At 40.6% G+C, this 22,396-nt stretch overlaps 1 protein-coding gene across 2 annotated transcripts in view; it reads left to right on the top strand.

The window, feature by feature from the left end:
• The first annotated feature begins 641 nt into the window (after positions 1-641).
• The window catches only part of LOC128697043 (endoribonuclease Dicer), a 110,155-nt gene continuing 88,400 nt past the window's right edge, over positions 642-22,396 (top strand). The window contains exons 1-4 of one of the 2 annotated variants that reach the window (XM_070095264.1): positions 680-797; positions 10,899-11,092; positions 15,975-16,036; positions 19,288-19,431. In XM_070095264.1, the coding sequence (XP_069951365.1) occupies positions 11,029-11,092; positions 15,975-16,036; positions 19,288-19,431 (270 nt within the window). In that variant the 5' untranslated portion in view covers positions 680-797; positions 10,899-11,028. Of the gene's footprint in view, positions 798-10,898; positions 11,093-15,974; positions 16,037-19,287; positions 19,432-22,396 lie in introns of both variants that reach the window. The other variant, XM_070095265.1, reaches the window with a different exon arrangement.

The raw sequence follows: 22,396 nt of genomic DNA, 5'->3' as shown, positions 1-22,396 counted from the left end.
CCATGTTGAGATGGTTCCAACAGCTTCTAGACCTCGTCTGCAGGGGCGGCTGTGTAGACGATTTGCTGTCTTTTATCAGCTAAGTGTTCATATTTAAATTTATAAATTAAACATAGCTGGTAAGGCCAATATCTTCAACAATTTCTATTATTATTATTATTATTATTATTATTATTATTATTATTATTATTATTATTATTTTTATTATTATTATTATTATTATTATTATTATTATTATTATTATTATTACTATTATTATTATTATTATTATTATTATTATTATTTTTATTATTATTATTATTATTATTATTATTATTATTATTATTATTATTATTTTTATTATTATTATTATTATTATTATTATTATTATTATTATTATTATTATTATTATTATTATTATTATTAATATTATTATTATTGGTTTGAACTTGGCGCTTCTACCTCATGTTAATGCCGCATTAAACCGTTTATCGTTTATATGGATTTAACGAAGGCATTGCATTATCCATTATTAACAACAGTCCATGAGGGTTTGTTGACAATATTAGGAAGCTACAAATATACAAAAGTAGCATAATATGGGGATGGTTGTATAAAACAGCAGATATATTAAGCGGTGCTGGTGTTACTGGACCGTACATAAACGGTACAGCAGCAGCAGCCTGGTGATAACACGTCTGTCTTATATCCTGGTGTCAGTGCCACAGTGGAGTGCCACCACAGTGCCACCACAGTGCCACCAGTGCCACCAACCATCATACTGGTGGTGCCACAACAACCTGACAACATTAAATAAGGTAATACCAGTGTTACTTCAGCCTCTCAGGTCGACACTAAGATAAATAAGTCTATTTAGGCACGAGATGTGTCACCCGTGTGGGTTTAGCGCTTCATTTTGATTATTATAATAATAGGCACAAGTTCACATAAGTCCAGTTATCGTACGTAGTGTAAATTACCCAGGATAACCCAGTTTCAGGGCAGGATAACCCAGTTTCAAGGCAGGATAACCCAGTTCCAGGGCAGGATAACCCAATTTCAGGGAAAGATAACCCAATTTCAGGGAAAGATAACCCAGTTTCAGGGTAGGATAACTCAGTTTCAGGGCAGGATAACCCAGTTTCAGGGCAGGATAACCCAGTTTCAGGGCAGGATAACAGTTTCAGGGCAGGATAACCCAATTTCAGGGAAAGATAACCCAATTTCAGGGAAAGATAACCCAGTTTCAGGGTAGGATAACCCAGTTTCAAGGCAGGATAACCCAGTTTCAGGGCAGGATAACCCAGTTTCAGGGCAGGATAACACAGTTTCAGGGCAGGATAAGTTTCAGGGCAGGATAACCCAATTTCAAAGCAGGATAACCCAGTTTCAAAGCAAGATAACCCAATTTCAAAGTAGGATAACTCAATTTCAAAGCAGGATAACCCAATTTCAAAGCAGGATAATCCAATTTCAAAGGATAACCCAATTTCAAAGCAGGATCACCCAATTTCAAAGCAGGATAATTCAATTTCAAAGCAGGATCACCCAATTTCAAAGCAGGATAATTCAATTTCAAAGGATAACCCAATTTCAAAGCAGGATCACCCAATTTCAAAGCAGGATAATTCAATTTCAAAGCAGGATAACCCAATTTCAAAGCGGGATAACCCAATTTCAAAGCAAGATAACCCAGTTTCAAAGCAGGATAACCCAGTTTCAAAGCAGGATAACCCAGTTTCAAAGCAGGATAACCCAATTTCAAAGCAGGATAACCCAGTTTCAAAGCAGGATAACCCAATTTTAAAGCTGGATAACCCAATTTCAAAGCTGGATAATCCAATTTCAAAACATACTGCTTTGAAATTGGATCTATCGTTTTGAAATACCCTGTATTTCCATTGGGGTCCTTGATTTTTCAATCCAGTTCTCTGAATTAAGTCTGAATGCCTTCCAACCCCCACACACAGGCACTGCATATTCCATACAAGTTTATCGCTCCCCATGATTATAATACATTTGATTTTTCTTTAGGACTATAGAAAATTATATATTTTTACAGTGGTGTGGTGGGCAGACATGTTGTGAACACGTAAAAAATTATATTGTACGGATTTATCAAAGGATAACCAGTGGAGGCAGGTGCTTTATTCAAATTCAAACTTTATTCTCTATAAGTATTACAATGCTGAGTTTACAGAATTTGGTTATTGTGTGGTTTACATGTAGTAAAATAATAATTACAGAGTGTACCACTGTGAATAGCTTTTGATCCAAAAAACTGGATGTGTCCTTTCCTTTGGATCAGCCCTCTTGCCTAACGGGTTTAGTGCTTCCACACATTATAATACAATCCTGAGATAACACAGTAAAGTCCAGCAGTGATTTATTTTGACGTCGGAGAGATATCCAGGCGACACTCAACCCAGGGGCGAGTTATCCAGGTGACACTCAAGCCAGGGGCGAGTTATGAAGGTGACACTCAACCCTGGGACGAGTTATCAAGGTGACACTCAAGCCAGGGGCGAGTTATCCAGGCGACACTCAACCCAGGAGCGAGTTATCCAGGTGACACTCAACCCAGGGGCGAGTTATCTAGATGACACTCAACCCAGGGGCGAGTTATCAAGGTGACATTCAACCCAGGGGCCAGTTATCCAGGTGACACAACCCAGGAGCGAGTTATCAAGGTGACACTCAACCCAGGGGCGAGTTATCCAGGCGACACTCAACCCAGGGGCGAGTTATCAAGGTGACACTCAACCCTGGGATGAGTTATCAAGGTGACACTCAACCCTGGGACGAGTTATCAAGGCGACACTCAACCCAGGAGCGAGTTATCCAGGTGACACTCAACCCAGGGGCGAGTTATCAAGGTCACACTCAACCCAGGGCCCCAGTTATCCAGGTGACACAACCCAGGAGCGAGTTATCAAGGTGACACTCAACCCAGAGGCGAGTTATCCAGGCGACACTCAACCCTGGGACGAGTTATCAAGGCGACACTCAACCCAGGAGCGAGTTATCCAGGTGACACTCAACCCAGGGCCCCAGTTATCCAGGTGACACAACCCAGGGGTGAGTTATCAAGGTGACACTCAACCCTGGGATGAGTTATCAAGGTGACACTCAACCCTGGGATGAGTTATCAAGGCAACACTCAACCCAGGGGCAAGTTATCAAGGTGACACTCAACCCAGGGGTGAATTATCCAGGCGACACTCAACCCTGGGGCGAGTTATCCAGGCGACACTCAACCCAGGGGTGAGTTATCAAGGTGACACTCAACCCAGGGCCCCAGTTATCCAGGTGACACAACCCAGGAGCGAGTTATCAAGGTGACACTCAACCCAGAGGCGAGTTATCCAGGCGACACTCAACCCAGGGGCGAGTTATCAAGGTGACACTCAACCCTGGGATGAGTTATCAAGGTGACACTCAACCCTGGGATGAGTTATCAAGGTGACACTTAACCCAGGGGCGAGTTATCAAGGTGACACTCAACCCAGGGGTGAATTATCCAGGCAACACTCAACCCAGGGGCGAGTTTTCAAGGTGACACTCAACCCTGGGGCGAGTTATCCAGGCGACACTCAACCAAGGGGCAAGTTATCAAGGTGACACTCAACCCTAGGGTGAGTTAATCAGGCGACACTCAACCCAGGGGCGAGTTATCAAGGTGACACTCAACCCAGGGGCGAGTTATCAAGGTGACACTCAACCCAGGGGCGAGTTATCCAGGCAACACTCAACCCAGGGGGGAGTTATCCAGGCGACACTCAATCCAGAGACGAGTTATCAAGGTAACAACCCAGGGGCGAGTTATCAAGGTGACTCTCAACCCAGGGGCCAGTTATCCAGGTGACACTCAAACCAGGGGTGAGTTATCAAGGTGACACTCAACCCAGGGACAAGTTATCCAGGCAACACTCAACCTAGGGGCGAGTTATCAAGGTGACACTCAACCCAGGGGTGAGTTATACAGGTGACATTCAACCCAGGGGTGAGTTATCCACCCAAGATAACCCAGGGGAATGTTATTCACCCAGGATAGCCCTGGGGAGGATTATCCACCCAGGATAACCCAGGGTAGGGATATCCACCCAGGGTTACCCAGGGTAGGGATATTGCAGAGTCACTTGTTTGCACAGAACTGCTAAATGCCTCAAATGATGTAGTGGAAGTTTTAGCAGTAAAGGTCGAGAACCAAAACCTAGTCATTGTGATAGTCTACAAGCCTCCGGATGCAACATCCCAGCAATTCCAGGAACAGCTGTTAAAAATTGACCACTGTCTGGAAAACCTTCCAGCTCCTGCACCCAACATCTTGCTCCTGGGGGATTTCAACTTAAGGCACCTAAAATGGAGGAATATAGCAAATAATATTGTTGCAGTAATAACACCAGGAGGCAGCTCTGATGAAAACTCACACTCACGCGAGCTTTTAAATCTCTGCACAAAATTCAATTTAAACCAGCAAATAATAGAGCCTACTAGACTGGAGAATACACTAGACCTCATCTTCACTAACAATGATGATCTGATAAGAAATATCACCATATCAAAAACAATATACTCAGATCACAACATAATTCAGGTTCAGTCATGTATGCGCGGAGCCCCAGACCGACATAATGAGATTAGTCACGAGGGAGCATTCACCAAATTCAACTTCAATAACAAAAACATAAAGTGGGACCAAGTAAACCAAGTCCTAACCGATATAAGCTGGGAAGATATACTAAGCAACACAGACCCCAACTTATGCCTAGAACAGATTAACTTGGTGGCACTCGATGTATGCACAAGGCTTATTCCTCTAAGAAAAAGGAGGAGTAGATGTAAAACAGAAAGAGACAGGCGCTCCCTTTACAGGCGACGGAAAAGAATAACAGAGCGGCTAAAAGAGGTCAATATATCTGAAATGCGTAGGGAGACACTGGTCAGAGAAATAGCAAGCATCGAACTTAAGCTAAAAGAATCCTTTAGGAGTCAGGAATCGCGGGAAGAACTAAAAGCCATAAATGAAATCGAAAGAAACCCAAAGTATTTCTTCTCCTATGCCAAATCAAAATCGAGAACAACGTCCAGTATTGGGCCCCTACTTAAACAAGATGGGTCCTACACAGATGACAGCAAGGAAATGAGTGAGCTACTCAAGTCCCAATATGACTCAGTTTTTAGCAAGCCGCTAACCAGACTGAGAGTCGAAGATCAAAATGAATTTTTTATGAGAGAGCCACAAAATTTGATTAACACAAGCCTATCCGATGTTATCCTGACGCCAAATGACTTCGAACAGGCGATAAATGACATGCCCATGCACTCTGCCCCAGGGCCAGACTCATGGAACTCTGTGTTCATCAAGAACTGCAAGAAGCCCCTATCACGAGCCTTTTCCATCCTATGGAGAGGGAGCATGGACACGGGGGTCGTCCCACAGTTACTAAAAACAACAGACATAGCCCCACTCCACAAAGGGGGCAGTAAAGCAACAGCAAAGAACTACAGACCAATAGCACTAACATCCCATATCATAAAAATCTTTGAAAGGGTCCTAAGAAGCAAGATCACCACGCATCTAGAAACCCATCAGTTACACAACCCAGGGCAACATGGGTTTAGAACAGGTCGCTCCTGTCTGTCTCAACTATTGGACCACTACGACAAGGTCCGAAATGCACTAGAAGACAAAAAGAATGCAGATGTAATATATACAGACTTTGCAAAAGCCTTCGACAAGTGTGACCATGGCGTAATAGCCATCTTGTTCCTCATCCTTATATCCGACATAAACAAGGATGTCAGCCACAGCACCGTGTCTTCCTTTGCAGATGACACCCGAATCTGCATGACAGTGTCTTCCATTGCAGACACTGCAAAGCTCCAGGCAGACATCAACCAAATCTTTCAGTGGGCTGCAGAAAACAATATGAAGTTCAACGATGAGAAATTTCAGTTACTCAGATATGGTAAACATGAGGAAATTAAATCTTCATCAGAGTACAAAACAAATTCTGGCCACAAAATAGAGCGAAACACCAACGTCAAAGACCTGGGAGTGATCATGTCGGAGGATCTCACCTTCAAGGACCATAACATTGTATCAATCGCATCTGCTAGAAAAATGACAGGATGGATAATGAGAACCTTCAAAACTAGGGAGGCCAAGCCCATGATGATACTTTTCCGGTCACTTGTTCTATCTAGGCTGGAATATTGCTGCACACTAACAGCACCTTTCAAGGCAGGTGAAATTGCCGACCTAGAAAATGTACAGAGAACTTTCACGGCGCGCATAAAGGAGATAAAACACCTCAATTATTGGGAGCGCTTGAGGTTCCTAAACCTGTATTCCCTGGAACGCAGGCGGGAGAGATACATGATTATATACACCTGGAAAATCCTAGAGGGACTAGTACCGAACTTGCACACGAAAATCACTCATTACGAAAGCAAAAGACTTGGCAGACGATGCACCATCCCCCCAATGAAAAGCAGGGGTGTCACTAGCACGTTAAGAGACCATACAATAAGTGTCAGGGGCCCGAGACTGTTCAACTGCCTCCCAGCACACATAAGGGGGATTACCAACAGACCCCTGGCAGTCTTCAAGCTGGCACTGGACAAGCACCTAAAGTCAGTTCCGGATCAGCCGGGCTGTGGCTCGTATGTTGGTTTGCGTGCAGCCAGCAGCAACAGCCTGGTTGATCAGGCTCTGATCCACCAGGAGGCCTGGTCTCAGACCGGGCCGCGGGGGCGTTGACCCCCGGAACTCTCTCCAGGTAAACTCCAGGTAAATAACCCAGGGTAGGGATGTCCAGCCAGGATAACCAAAGAGAGGGCTATCCTCCCTGGGAAGGGTTGGATGTGGATATAAAATTTCAAGTTGCAGTCAAAGTGTAGACCTAAGAATTTTTCCTTGGTGTGTTTTACGATGGGAGGACCGTTGATCATTAATTGTGACGAAACAGGCTTGTTTTGGAAGAAAATGCCAAAAAGGACCTTCATCATACAGGAGGAAAAGGAACTGCCAGGACATAAACCTATGAAAGACATGCTTACTCTTTTGTTCTGTGCTAATGCTAGTGGTGATTTTAAAGTGAAGCCTTTACTTATGTATCATTCAGAAAATCCCAGAGTGTTTAAGAAAAACAATGTCTTTAAGAACAAGTTATGTGTCTTGTGGAAAGCTAATCATAAGGCATGGGTCACAAGACAATTTTTCAAAGAGTGGGTCCATGAAGTGTTTGGCCCCAGTGTGAAAAAATACCTCCAGGAAAACAAATTGCCACTCAAGTGCCTCCTGTTAAAGGACAGTGCTCCTGCTCATCCTCCAAACTTATTAGATCTCTTGTCTAAGGACTTCAGTTTTATAAAAGTGAAGTTCTTGCCTCCTAACACCACTCCTCTCCTCCAGCCCATGGACCAGCAGGTCATTAATAACTTCAAAAAACTCTACACAAAAGCAGTGTTTGAAAAGTGCTTTGAAGTGACCACAGACACTAAGTTGACCCTAAGAGAGTTCTGGAGGAATTACTTCAACATCTACAGCTCCATAAGCCTTATAGGTAAGGCTTGGGAGGGAGTGACTTCCAGGACTTTGAACTCTGCTTGGAGACAATTGTGGCCAGATTGTGTCCAAAAGAGGGATTTTGAAGGGTTTGAGGCTGACCCTGAGCCTGACCCAGCTCACCCTCTGCCTGTTGTGGACTCTATTGTGGCATTGGGGAACACCCTGGGGTTGGAGGTGAGTAGTGAGGATGTGGAAGAGTTGGTGGAAGACCACAGGGAAGAGCTAACTACTGAAGAGCTGCAAGAGCTTCATCTGGAGCAGTATCAGACCACAGCTGAGGAACTTGCTTCAGAGGAGGAGGAAGAGGGAGTGGATGAGGTGCCTTCTTCAAAGATTAAGGAGATTTGTGCCAAGTGGAATGATGTCCAAATGTTTGTGCAGAAGTACCACCCTGAGCAAGCTGAAACAAGCCATCTTTGCAACAAGTTCAGTGACAGAACCATGTCCCATTTTAGGGAAATGTTAAAGAGGTGCCAGAAATAGAGGACTGTGGACAGTTATTTTGTGAGACAGGGGTCCAGTGACTCTCAAGCTGGTCCTAGTGGCATTAAAAGACAGAGAAGGGAAGTAACCCCAGAGAGGGCTTTACCTGAAGTCCTCACAGAGGGGGATTCTCCTTCCAAACACTAACCCCAAACCCCTCTCTCCTCCTCCCTATCTTCCAGATGCCATCACCAATCTTCAATAAAGGTAAGTAAAAATGTTATTTTATATGTATTACTATACATAATTAAAAACTATAGTATTTGTTGTATGTTTACCTGGAGAGAGTTCCGGGGGTCAACGCCCCCGCGGCCCGGTCTGTGACCTGGCCTCCTGGTGGATCAGAGCCTGATCAACCAGGCTGTTGCTGCTGGCTGCACGCAAACCAACGTACGAGCCACAGCCTGGCTGATCAGGAACTGACTTTAGGTGCTTGTCCAGTGCCAGCTTGAAGACTGCCAGGGGTCTGTTGGTAATCCCCCTTATGTGTGCTGGGAGGCAGTTGAGCAGTCTCGGGCCCCTGACACTTATTGTATGGTCTCTTAACGTGCTAGTGATACCCCTGCTTTTCATTGGGGGGATGGTGCATCGTCTGCCAAGTCTTTTGCTTTCGTAGTGAGTGATTTTCGTGTGCAAGTTCGGTACTAGTCCCTCTAGGATTTTCCAGGTGTATATAATCATGTATCTCTCCCTCCTGCGTTCCAGGGAATACAGGTTTAGGAACCTCAAGCACTCCCAATAATTGAGGTGTTTTATCTCCGTTATGCGCGCCGTGAAAGTTCTTTGTACATTTTCTAGGTCGGCAATTTCACCTGCCTTGAAAGGTGCTGTTAGTGTGCAGCAATATTCCAGCCTAGATAGAACAAGTGACCGGAAGAGTGTCATCATGGGTTTGAAAACCCCCAAGTTGAAGAATTGAGACACTTATGCAACACATGGAAATCTTTATTGAAGAAACGTTTTGCCACACAGTGGCTTCATCAGTCCAATACAAAGTAGAAATGGGTAAAGAGAGGAGAAGTTCGAGGTAATCAGTCCCTCAACCTGGAAACGATGTGTTCAGTCCATCACTCTTGTAGGAAGTGCAGCATAGGGCCAGAGAGGTGGCTTATGTACTGCGGTGAGATGAGTTGTATTTTTTGTGTGAATATTTTTGGGTTTCTGGAACGGATTAATTGTATTTCCATTATTTCTTATGGGAAATATTGCTTCGAATTTCAGACTTTTCGAATTTAGAACTAGCTCCTGGAACGGATTAAGTTCGATTTTTGAGGTTCCACTGTAACAGTAAATCTAACCTAACCAAACCTTCAAAACTAGGGATGCCAAGCCCATGATGACACTCTTCAGGTCACTTGTTCTATCTAGGCTGGAATATTGCTGCACACTAACAGCACCTTTCAAGGCAGGTGAAATTGCTGACCTAGGAAATGTTCAGAGAACCTTCACGGTGCGCATAACGGAGATAAAACACCTCAATTACTGGGAGTGCTTGAGGTTCCTGAACCTGTACTCCCTGGAATGCAGAAGGGAGAGATACACGATTCTATACCTGGAAAATCCTAGAGGGACTAGTACCAAACTTGCACACGAAAATCACTCACAACAAAAGCAAATACTCGGCAGGCGATGCAACATCCCCCCAATGAAAAGCAGGGGTGTCACTAGCAAGTTAAGAGACAATACAATAAGTGTCAGGGGTCCGAAACTGTTCAACTGCCTCCCAGCATACATAAGGGGGATTACCAATAGACCCCTGGCTGTCTTCACGTAGGCACTGGACAAGCACCTAAAGTCGGTACCTGACCAGCCGGGCTGTGGCTCATACGTTGGATTGCATGCAGCCATCAGTAACAGCCTGGTTGATCAGGTGCTGATCCACCATGAGGCCTGGTCACAGACCGTGCCGCTGGGGCGTTGACCCCCGGAACTCTCCAGGTAAACTGCAGGTAACCTAACCTAAAATGCTGAGATCGCTAACCTCGTGAGAGCGTAATTCCATAAATTTTCCATCAAATTTCATACTTTTGGTGTCATTACCATTGGGAAAGGATTCTCCATCATTTCATAAGAAAATTTTTTTTTTTTTTTTTTTTTAATATTTTGCAACACAGAGAGACACTTCATGATTTGGAGTCTCAACAGTCAAAGGGTTAATATCTGTTAAGCAATACAGTGGACCCCCGGTTAACGATTTTAATCCGTGCAAGAGGGCTCATCGTTATGCGAAATAATCGTTATGCGAATGAATTTTCCCCATAAGAAATAATGGAAATCAAATTAATCCGTGCAAGACGCCCAAAAGTATGAAAAAAAATTTTTTTTACCACATGAAATGTTAATTTTAATACACACAAACTGAAAAAGGCATGCACAATTAAATGACACTTACTTTTATTGAAGATCTGGTGATGATTGATGGGATGGGAGGAGGGGAGAGCATTATCTTCTTACTGTTTAGAAGGGGAATCCCCTTCCATTACGACTTGAGGTAGCAAGTCCTTTTCCGGGGTTACTTCCCTTCTTCTTTTAATGCCACTAGGACCAGCTTGAGAGTCACTGGACCTCTGTCGCACAACAAATCTGTCCATAGAGCTCTGTACCTCCCGTTCCTTTACGATTTGTCTAAAATGGGCCACAACATTGTCATTGAAATAGTCACCAGCACGGCTTGCAACAGCTGTGTCAGGGTGATTTTCATCTATAAAGGTTTGCAGTTCAACCCACTGTGCACACATTTCCTTAATCTTTGAAGTAGGCACAATGGATTCCACAACTGGCATAGGCTTCTCAGGGTTAGCCCCAAACCCTTCAAAATCTTTCTTAATTTCCATACTAATTCTCACCCTTTTTACCACAGGGTTGGCACTAGAAGCTTTCTTGGGGCCCATGGTCACTTATTTTCCAGAAACAGCACCGAAAACACTGTAATAATACGAAATATTCCGAGTGTATGCTTGGATGTTACCGCGGAGGCTGGCTGGTAAACAATGGGACGGCCGGCACATGTGAGGCTAGCTGAGGGCACATTGGACGCGTCTCGGACGAAAATCGGTAAGCGGGTTTTTAATCGGTATGCGCGGCAAAAATTTTGCGATAAAAGTAATCGGTATGCGGAAAAATCGCTATGTGATGCCATCGTTATGCGGGGGTCCACTGTATTCAGTTCTTTGTGTGACCCAATTTGTGTTCTCTTCCTTGATTCCCAATTCACAAATTATTATTTGTTAATAGGATACTTTATCTTTAATAATATCTGTATTACCTTTTTCTTTCCTTCTTAAGCACTTAAAATTCTCTTATAATCATACCTAATTTTCCCTTTTCTCCCAAACTACAAATAACAAACTAGTGTATGTTCCTACTACACTACTGTGCAATTCCTTGAACCATCCCTCACTAGCTAGTATCAACTACCTCAAATAATATTCCTATAGTGATACTAATTGCTCAAACTTTATGCTATAAGGCAAATCCTACTCTCAGATTATTTTCATATCTTAGTGACTATATTGTGTGTGCAATTAGTATATATTTCAATTACATTATTGTTCAAGGCCCAAAACTATCTTTTGCTAGCTACTACCAACTACCTCATATTATTTGTACTTTTTATAGTACAATAAATTGCTCAACTTATTATATATAACAAATCAGATCTTACTCCCAAATCAATATTATATCATAGTGACTATCTGTCAATTTAACTTTGTTTACCATTATTTAATTTAGTCCCTTTATATATTTTCTCCTTTATTTTAGTTTTATTTTAACTTTATATAACAACCTTAGTTCATATATTCACAATTGTTAAAATAATCATGGTGCTATTCTCAGATGCTAAAGTGTAATAAGTTCACTATTTTGCCATTATATTCCCTAGCTCATTTATTTGATTACCACTTTATTTGTTCACCACAAATTTTTTTAATCCCTTTTATATTGTCTCCTTTATTTTAGCTTTAAAGAACTACCTTAGCTCAAATTTTTACATTTGTTAAAATAATTCAGGTGCTATTTTATAGCTTTAGAATATTTACTTTGTCTTATACTTAATTCTAACTATAGATTCACTATAAATCTTAGAATAACAAGCATTGATCCTGATACCAACCTCTTATCGAATGACTTAAATGAATCAAACAGTCTCTGTAATTACTACACATCAGAACAATCAAAGGCACTTCTCAGAGCCAATAACAACATAACTGTCTTTAACTACAATATCAGATCTTTAAGCAAACATTACGATGACCTCATAGCATTACTAAATTCTCTGCATGCCAGTATATCCATCATTACTCTCACCGAAACCTGGCTAAAGCCTGATACTACAGATGTCTATGCCATTCCTGGTTACACAGCCATACACAACTGTAGGCCAGATCAACAAGGGGGTGGCACAGCTATATACTACTCAGAACAACTAGAATGTATCACTAATACTTGCACAAGGGATGAACATGGGGAATATATAATAGCTAAATTCAAATCCAAATACTACCTACAAAAACCTCTCACAGTGATAAACATCTACAGAGTACCACAGTCAAACATTAGCCGTTTTAGTGAAAACCTAGGAAGTATGATAACTGATGCACGCATGAACAAAGATCACTTACTACTCTCAGGTGACTTCATTATAAATCTCCTGCAAGACCAGGACCCACACGTTACTGAATTCACAAACTCTATGAGTAACTGCATGTTGCTACCAACAGTAACAAAACCTACAAGAGTTACAGAGACTAGTGTTTCCCTACTAGACCACATCTGAACCAACACCATATTCCCTTTAAAATCAGGCATAATCACAGATAATACCACAGACCACTACCCTACCTTCCTCATAACAAATCTTGGCAAATTACCCCAAGACACTACTAAAGTCACTTTCAGACTTCACAATGAGGCAGCCATTAATAACTTCACAGCAGCAGTGACAAACATTGACTGGCACACTGAGCTAGAAATCTATACAGATATTGACGAATGTATTAATAATTTTCTAAAAAAGACCCGATACCTCTATAACAAGCACTGCCCTAAAAAAAACTAAACAGATGACAGCTAAGAGACTGAACAGTCCCTGGCTAACACCCAGCATCCTCAAATCCATAAATACAAAGCACCTATACGAAAAACAGTACAGAATGGGTCATATAACCAGAGACCAAACAAAACGTTACTCGTCAATCCTAACCAGCCTGATAAGAAGGGCTAAAACATTGTATTATGAGAACAGATTATCCAACTTGCGAGGTGATATAAAAAAGACCTGGAAAACCCTATCAGAAATTCTAGGAACAAAAAAGATATAACGACATAGCGAAATTGAATTAACAAAACCAGATGAACCCCAACTCCCACCAACTGAAACAGCAGACAGACTCAATGATTTCTTCTCCACTATAGGAAAAAAACCTTGCCAATAAAATCCCAAGCTCAGATACCCCACCCAATGACTACCTCACTGGCAACTACCCGAACACACTGTTCCTAGCTCCGACTAACCCAACTGAAGTCTCTCTTATTATCAACACACTAAAAAACAAGACAGGTGATTTAAATACCTTACCACCCTATATATACAAAAAAGCATCACAAGTGCTATCACCAATCATTGCAACATTCTTTAACAAATCCATTGAATCCTCTACCTTCCCTACAGTTCTCAAAATAGCAAGGGTCACCCCGATCCATAAAGGAGGGGACCAAACAGACTTGAATAACTATAGGCCAATATCCAACTTACACCCTCTCTAAAATCTTCGAAAAATTAATTCATAAGCGAACCTATTCCTACCTCATCTCCCACAACATACTCAACCCCTGTCAATTTGAGTTCAGGCCTAATAAAAATACTAATGATGCTATTATACACATGCTAGAACATATATACACCGCAATAGAGAAAAAAGAAGTCCCACTGGGGATCTTCATTGACTTATGTAAAGCTTTTGATACAATTGACCATGACTTGCTCCACATAAAATTGTTGCACTATGGTATAAGAGGGCACTCCCTCAACTACCTAAAGTCGTACCTCAGCAACAGAAGCCAATATGTGTACACAAATGGGGCAAACTCTTCCGCACAGCCAATTACAGTTGGTGTCCCACAGGGAAATGTCCTAGGCCCTCTTCTCTTTCTCATATACATAAATGACCTTCCAAATGCATCGCAACTACTCAAACCCACACTATTTGCAGATAACACTACATACGTCTTCTCTCACCCGAGCCCAGTCACGCTAGCCAATACAGTAAATACCGAATTACAGAAAATGTCTACCTGGATGAGGACTAACAAACTCACTCTAAGCATTGACAAAACCTACTTCATTCAGTTTGGTAACAGAGCTACAGATGTCCCTCTTAACATAATGATAAACGGATCACCTATCACAAAACTCACAGAAGGAAAGTTCTTAGGAATCCACCTTGATAATAGACTCAAATTTCAAACACATATACAACAAATTTCCCAAAAAATTTCCAAGACCGTAGGCATACTATCGAAGATACGGTACTATGTTCCACAGTCAGCCCTCCTGGCCCTATATCACTCACTTATTTAACCCTATCTCACCTATAGAATTTGTGCATGGGGCTCAACAACAATAAACCATCTCAGACCACTAATCACCCAACAAAAGGCTGCAGTCAGAATGATAACAAATTCCCACTATAGGCAGCACACTCCACCAATATTCAAAACTCTAAACCTACTCACAATACAAAACATCCATACTTATTACTGCACCTACTACATACATAGAACACTTAACTCTGATATAAACCCTCCCTTCAACCTTACCAACCTCAACAGAACACATGACCATAACACAAGGCACAGATCACTCTTTGATGTTCCTCGAGTCCATCTCACGCTATGCAAAAACTCAATGCACATAAAAGGCCCTAAAATCTGGAATTCATTACCTGTGAATATAAAAGAAACACTGTTTATAAATTCAAGTCTCTTCTCAAAAATCACTTACCCACAACTAAATAAAAGCTGAATAATTGTATCTCATAAATTGTATCTCATAAATGTTTCTCATTATTGTATCTCATAAATGTCTAACCTGTGACCCAATCAGACTTTGTTATTTTTTAATTACATTACCTAACAAAATACTCCATTCTACTGAATGCTCAGCAACACAGTAAATGACCATATGACCTGTCTTTGTAATACTCATTTGTGCTAAATTGTTATCTGTTTACAATAATGTTTTTACCACTGAATATATCATTGCTTAGTTAATCTTAAGTTAATTTTAAGCCTGCTCACAATGCTCTCCTTACAAGGGGCTTTGGCATGCTGCACTTTAATAGCTGTATTCCTTTGTACTTCTCTGTATCATGTTCAAATTAATAAATAAATAAATAAATAAATAAATAATTATCATAATTTTAAAGATAAAAGAAATTGAAAAAGCATTGATATCAACCAAAATTTTGGTATCTTCCCCCGCTGGCACTTTTAGATGTGGTCTCCAAGTTTTTAGAAAGGATGACATTAGGGCTTTGAGTTGTTTGTTGTGTTATTTTGAAAACTTGGTTAAGTAACTTAAGAGTTACTACATATACACCTACCATCCGACTTACGACCTGCTCGACTTGCGACCACTCGACTTACGACCGTGTTTTTTATGCCAAATTTCTGGGAAATAAACAACTATTTGTGTTGTACACAGTGTTTATCCTAAACCTTACAGTATAAAATACAGTACTAACAACATAAAAAGTAAAGTAAAACATGAAATACCAAAATAAAACAATAAAATAAAGTCATTACAAAAATGTTTTGTTGATATTCAGTAGTAAAGTTTGACTTACGACCATTTCAACTTACGACCGGTTTCTCGGAACTGAACTCGGTTGTCAGTCGGATGGTAGGTGTATATTGACTGTTTGATGTGTTACAGGTGGTTGTGCGATCACCATGGCTACCACACACCATGGTACAAATGCTGAACCGTCAGAGCCAGTAAGTTATACCACACACCTTGATGACCCTCATGATACAACTATCAGAGTCAGTAAGTTATACCATACACCATGACGACCTTTATGGTACAACTGATGAACCATCCGAGCCAGTAAGTTATGCCACTCACCATGACAACCTTGGTACAGCCTTCAGAGTCAGTAAGTTATACCACACACTGTGATGACCTTCATGGTACAACTGATGAACTGTCAGAGCCAGTTACTTATACCACATACCATGATGTCCTAATGGTACAACTGATCAAGCATCAGAGTCAGTAAGTTCTTTCTCATAATTTACTAAGCAGCTATACAATATAGTGCATATTTTGGTACACCAAAGTTTTTTAAATGTAAATCAACCCTGTGCAGCAAGCCAGTCTACCAGAATAACTGTGGGTAGTGGGTGGCTTGTAATAGTGATTATGGTAGATAACAATGAGAGTTGAAGAATAAGACACTTGTTTCACAGGTGTCTTATCTTCATCTTGTTGATTTTCTAAACCATTTATATCATACAACAGTGAGAATGTTTTAACCAATGCACTTTGTCCGTTGATTATGAATCAGTTGGCTCAGTGGATTTTGCTTCATATTTCTAGTGTTAAACTGAAGTGCATTCAAGGATTTTGTGTCATTCATGGGAGGTTAGGTTGCCAGAGCTGCAGTAAATCCTGAGAATGTTGATAGATAGTTTTTAATGTATGATTTATCTTAATGTTTTTGGTTGTACCTTTGATATACCTTTGAAGAATTTCGAGAGTATATTTACTGTCTGAGCCCGGCCATGGGCCAGGCTCGTCTGGTGCAGTTCTTCAGATATTTCTCTGATGAGTTTAACTCTTCAATTGTGGTAGACCCAGAAATAAAAATATGCTGGATGTGTGGCAGAATTTTGAAAAATCTAAAAAAGTGTGTGATAGATTGAAGGGGCACATTTTTCAGAATAGAATAAGATCAAGAAAACTGAAATTTTGTAATTACTTACCATTTTATGGCCTATTGAAGTTGGCATAAATTGATGGTATCTGCAACTTTGTTGTGATGCTGCCTAGAACTATTTACATTTTCTTTGTTTCAAACCATTTTTTTTTTACACATTGTCCCTCTTCCACTGAGGCAGTGTGACCCAAAAAAGAAGAAGCGCAAGTTTCTCTTTTTACATTTGTGTCCCTCTTCCACTGAGGCAGTGTGACCCAAAAAAGAAGAAGCGCAAGTTTTTCTTTTTACATTTGGTTACTAGCCCCTTGCTCCCGGCGTTTTAGTCGCCTCTTACAACATGCATGGCTTACAGAGGAAGAATTCTGTTTCCACTTCCCTATGGTAATGCAATTTTTTTTTTCTTGTTTTGAGTGTATAGTACTAATACCACATTTTCTAATGCTAGTAGAGTTTGTTATTAAAATAAGTTGACAAAGACAACACCATCATAATAAATGTTTACAAATACAATACCTACTTATTTTCTCTTAGTTTTAAAAATAGTTTTTCCACTCTAACACTATATATTGATAAATTTTCATATATTACAGTGTTTCAGGTTATAATATTCCTCAGAAGACTTATAAATTAGACACAGGTGCAACATTTGGATATCTATATTGTGGGAATATTTTGTCACATAGTGGCTTCATCAGTCTTATACAAAGGAAACTGGTGAAGATCAGGAGTAGATTGAGGTAATCAGTCCCTCAGCCTGGAGTTGATGTAATAAGTCCATCAGTCTTGATAAGAATCAAGACTGATATACTGATTACATCTATCTTGATAAGAATCAAGATCGATGGACTGATTACATCGACTCCAGGCTGAGGGACTGATTACCTCAAACTTCTTCTGATCTTCACCATTCTTCCTTGTACTGGACTGATGGAGTCACTGTGTGGTGAAACGTTTCCACAATAAAGATACCCAAGTGTTGCACATATATCTAATTTATCAACTTGTCAGTTCTCTGAACCATTTATCTACAAACAAAAGACTGACTGAGGACTCGAAGTGTCTTTGCCCAGTCTTCTCTTTGTTCAGTAGTTTGTATCTTTGTGCCTTTCTTGTTTGTTTGGTTGTGTGCTGGCACACGTAACATCTCTCTGTGCTTGCTTCTTCTCTATAGCTGCAATTATATCAGTGAAGTGTGAACTAGGCTTTAGAATGGATCACTGGGAGTCTTGCTGGTGAGTCCTTCAAACAGCAACGTTAGTGGTGCAGCAGTTTGTTGAGAGTAATTTACACACCCACATTAATGTGTTCTTTACTGACATATAGAGTCTTTGGTAGGTTTCTAACAATCTTTACTAACATGTAGAGGTCTATGATAGGTTACTAACATTCTTTACTTACATGTAGAAGTCACTGGTGGGTTTCTGTGATCTGTTTTATTGCAGATGAATGGAAATCAGCTAATTTTGGTCTCTTGCTAATTTTCACCTGGGATGGTCTCTTGCTAGTTTGCATCTGAAATATATTGTATGTATGTAGTACTGTATCGTGTAACATATGCAAAAACATTTCATATATCAAAGTACTCGCAACACTTTTGATAGATTCAATATGTTCATCTGACCTGTCGACCAAAATCGGTATTTGTGTCAGTGATGATTGTGACTGCTTTCTGAAGAGGTTCACTGATCTCTCTAACTTTCCTGTTGGTATTATTTCGTGGATTTGTAGGGTTGTCATTGTTGCCATGTCTCTTGTATCATGCCACCGAAGCACCGTCACGTCATTGCTATGAAATATCTGCACTTCTTTTCTATCAGTGTTGGCCATGGAACAATGCTAGTATTTTGCCAAGCCGATGGTCGTTTTCCCGCGGCTGAAGTCGGCACCTCATGTGTCTTGTATGTTTCATTCTGACATCAATGTTGGCATGTTAGCTCACTGTCACTTTTGCGTTCTCCTTCGCCATAAAATATAATGAGTATGATGGAGAGCATGACTTAGTGCAACACTGCCACCAGTCACTGTCATCAACACTTCTACAGTTGCTGTCATCAACACTGCTGCAGTCACTACCATCAACACTGCTACAGTCCTGTAGTCCTGTGTTGGTGAGCCTTGTGTTACTGGATCAAATTTTCCTTTCAGTTTAATTCACATTACCAGGTGTATAATTAACCAGTTGAATAATTAATGAGGTGTGTAATTAATCAGGTGTATAATTAACAAGGTGTATAATTAACTGGGTATGTAATTAACTAGACATATAATTAACCGGGTGTGTAACTAACCAGGTGTATAACGTTTCAGCAAGGAGGTTCGGACTTTACTGCCCGAGCCTACCAGTTAGAACTGTTCGAGGAGGCCAAGAAACAGAACTCCATTTTGGTGTTGGGCACAGGTTCTGGCAAGACTTTCATATCCATCCTTCTTATCAGAGAGCTGGCACACCAGGTATTGTTCATGTCCTTTTATGACAAGTATTGTTGATCTGTTTATGATAGGTATTGTTGATCTGTTTATGATAGGTATTGTTGATGTCATGTTTGAGGCAGGTATTGTTGATGCCATGTTTGAGACAGGTATTGTTCATGTCATGATTAATTAACCCATTCACTGTCTCGTCTTTAGACCACAGCATCCTACTCCTCAAGCTTGATCATTACAGTATAAGAGGGCATGCACTTGCATTTATCAAGTCTTACCTTACTAATTGAAAGCAATATGCCTCTGTCAAGGATGCAACCTCCTCAACAAGACCCCTGGACACTGGTGTACCACAGGGAAGCATTCTTGGCCCCCTCCTTTTCCTTTTATACATCAATGATCTTCCAAGTGTATCTCAGCAACTTACGCCTATTCTCTTTGCTGATGACACAACTTTTGTCATCTCCCACCCTAATCTAGCCTCACTCGACACTATTGCTAATGAGGAGCTCGCAAAAATAGCAGCCTGGATGACTGTCAATAAACTTACACTTAATAAAGCAAGTGAGGTCCAACTAAACATTATGCTTAATAACATTCTTATTGCTATACATATGAGGGAAAATTCCTGGGTCTGCACCTTGCCAGCAACCTGAAATTCATTACCCACATCCTGTACAACAGTAGCTTGGAACCTAACCTGCTGTATAAGCGGGACCCTCCTATACAGCAGTAGCACAGAACCTAACCTGTTGTATAAGTGGGGCCCTCCTGTACAGCAGTAGCCCAGAGCCTAACCTGCTGTATAAGCAGGGCCCTCCTGTACAGCAGTAGCCTGGAACCTAACCTTCTGGATAAGCGGGACCCTCCTGTACAGCAATAGCCCGGAACCTAACCTGCTGTATAAGCAGGGACCTTCTGTGCAGCAGTAGCCCAGAACCTAACCTGCTGTATAATCGGGGCCTTCCTGTATAGGAACCCAGAATGGCATGCTTCCTGTATCATAGTGTCCTCAACACTAGTGAGACACTCACAAGTTGCTACTCCCTCAGATGTTGTAGTTACTATACATAGCTGTAGAAATATTGTATGAAAATAAGATTTACATTTTTGTACTGAAAAATGCCAGAATAGCAAAACAGGTGCCAGATAAATGAACTGTGAGTATAATTGAAAACCACTGCATTAGCGGAACACCGAAAATCGAAGTGCTGTAAAGAGGGACCTTCCTGTATTGTTGATGTCAGGTAAAATCCTTTCACTGTCAAGATCCCCAAAGTTAATATTGCTCCTATTGTCCACTTTAACTCTTTTTGAGGTGGGTCCCATTGTACTATGGTTTTGAAACCCGGGTCAGTCCTGTAGTTTTACTCCACGAGCTCACCTCTCTCAGATAAGGCATGAGCAGTAAATTTGGGCCTAGATATGAGAAACTGGGTCTGTGGTAAGTGTGCACCATATAAAAAAAAATCTTGCGGCACGCAATGCATAATGGAAAAAACTGTGAATTTTTGGTTTAACCCTTTCAGGGTTTCTGACATACTAGTACAGCTTATGCACCAGGGTTATTGATGTACTAGAATGCCTAAATTCTAGCACCTTCAAATCTAGTGAGAGAAAGCTGGTAGGCCTACTTATGAAAGAATGGGTCAATGTGGTCAGTGTGCACAGTATAAAAAAAATCCTGCAGCGCACAGTGCATAATGAGAACAAAAAACACTCCGACCGTGGTTTTGGTTTAAAAGAGCGACTGTGCAGTGTATTTTCGTATGGTATTTATGGTTGTATTCTAGTTTTCCTGGTCTCATTTTATAGAATGGAAGACATATTACAGAAATTGAGATGATTTTGATTGGTTCCATAATGAAAAGTACCTTGAAATTGAGCTCAAAGTAACAGAAATGTTCAATTTTTACCAAATTTCAAAAGTAAACAAATCATGCCAGGCATCCAATACACGTCAACTGGTGAATCTAATATTCTTTCACAAGTGCACTGATATTATTTATACCATTTCTACACCATTTCTATGTAGTAGTCTGCATAACAGTAAATCTTCTATTTTTTGTGAGAATAAAAATTCAAAGTGGAAAGCAAGAGAGATGTAAGAGGGGCGTGGGGATGTGACTAATGAACAGCAAAAATGCTATTTTAGTGCCAGGAATGTCTATCTTGCTTATTCTGGACCCTATTTGGAAATTGGCATCTTTTGAAATTTGTGTGAAATTGGCAAAATTGCCAATTTCTGACCACTTTATTGGATACTTGAAATTGGTAAATGGGTGGTTTCTTGTACTCATTTGATAGAAAAAATGGAGTTCTAATAAAACAGATATGATTTTTGTCAACTAGTACACTGAAATTGGCTGAAAATAGGGCTCAAAGTGGGCAAAATCGCTGATGCATAAACATTGTCGAGACCGCTAACTTCGCAAGAGCATAATTCCGTAAGTTTTCCATCAAATTTCATACTTTTGGTGTCCTTATGATCGGGAAAAGATTCTCTATAATTTCATAAGAAAAAATAATTTTTTTTTTCCGAAAAATTTTCGACCCTGAGGACGAGTTTAGGAGAGGGCCTCTCGACCCTGAAAGGGTTAAAACACCATCTGTGGTGTATTTTTGTATGGTTTTTGTTTGTATTCTCGGTTTCTTGATCTCATTTGATAGGATGGCAGATATTATAGAAATAGAGATGATTTTGATTGGTTTCAGGACTGAAAGTAACTTGAAATTGAGCTCAAAGTAATGGAAATGTTCAGTTTTTGCCGATATTCCAGAGTACACAAATTGTGTCATTCGTCTAATACCCATCCAACTGGTCAGTGTAATATGTGTTCACAAATATGCTCACATTGTTTATACAATTATTACACTACTGTAATAGTCTGCATAACAGTAAATCTTCAATTTTTTTGTGTGAATAAAAATTTAAAATGGTAAACAAGCATAATATAAGAGTGGCCTGGAGACATGACTAATGAACAGAGGA

The sequence above is a fragment of the Cherax quadricarinatus genome, chromosome 49 (assembly GCF_038502225.1).
Source record: "Cherax quadricarinatus isolate ZL_2023a chromosome 49, ASM3850222v1, whole genome shotgun sequence".
Lineage (NCBI taxonomy): Eukaryota > Metazoa > Arthropoda > Malacostraca > Decapoda > Parastacidae > Cherax > Cherax quadricarinatus.
The sequence above is the reverse complement of the archived record's forward strand: the minus strand, read 5'-3'. Positions and strand labels throughout refer to the sequence as shown.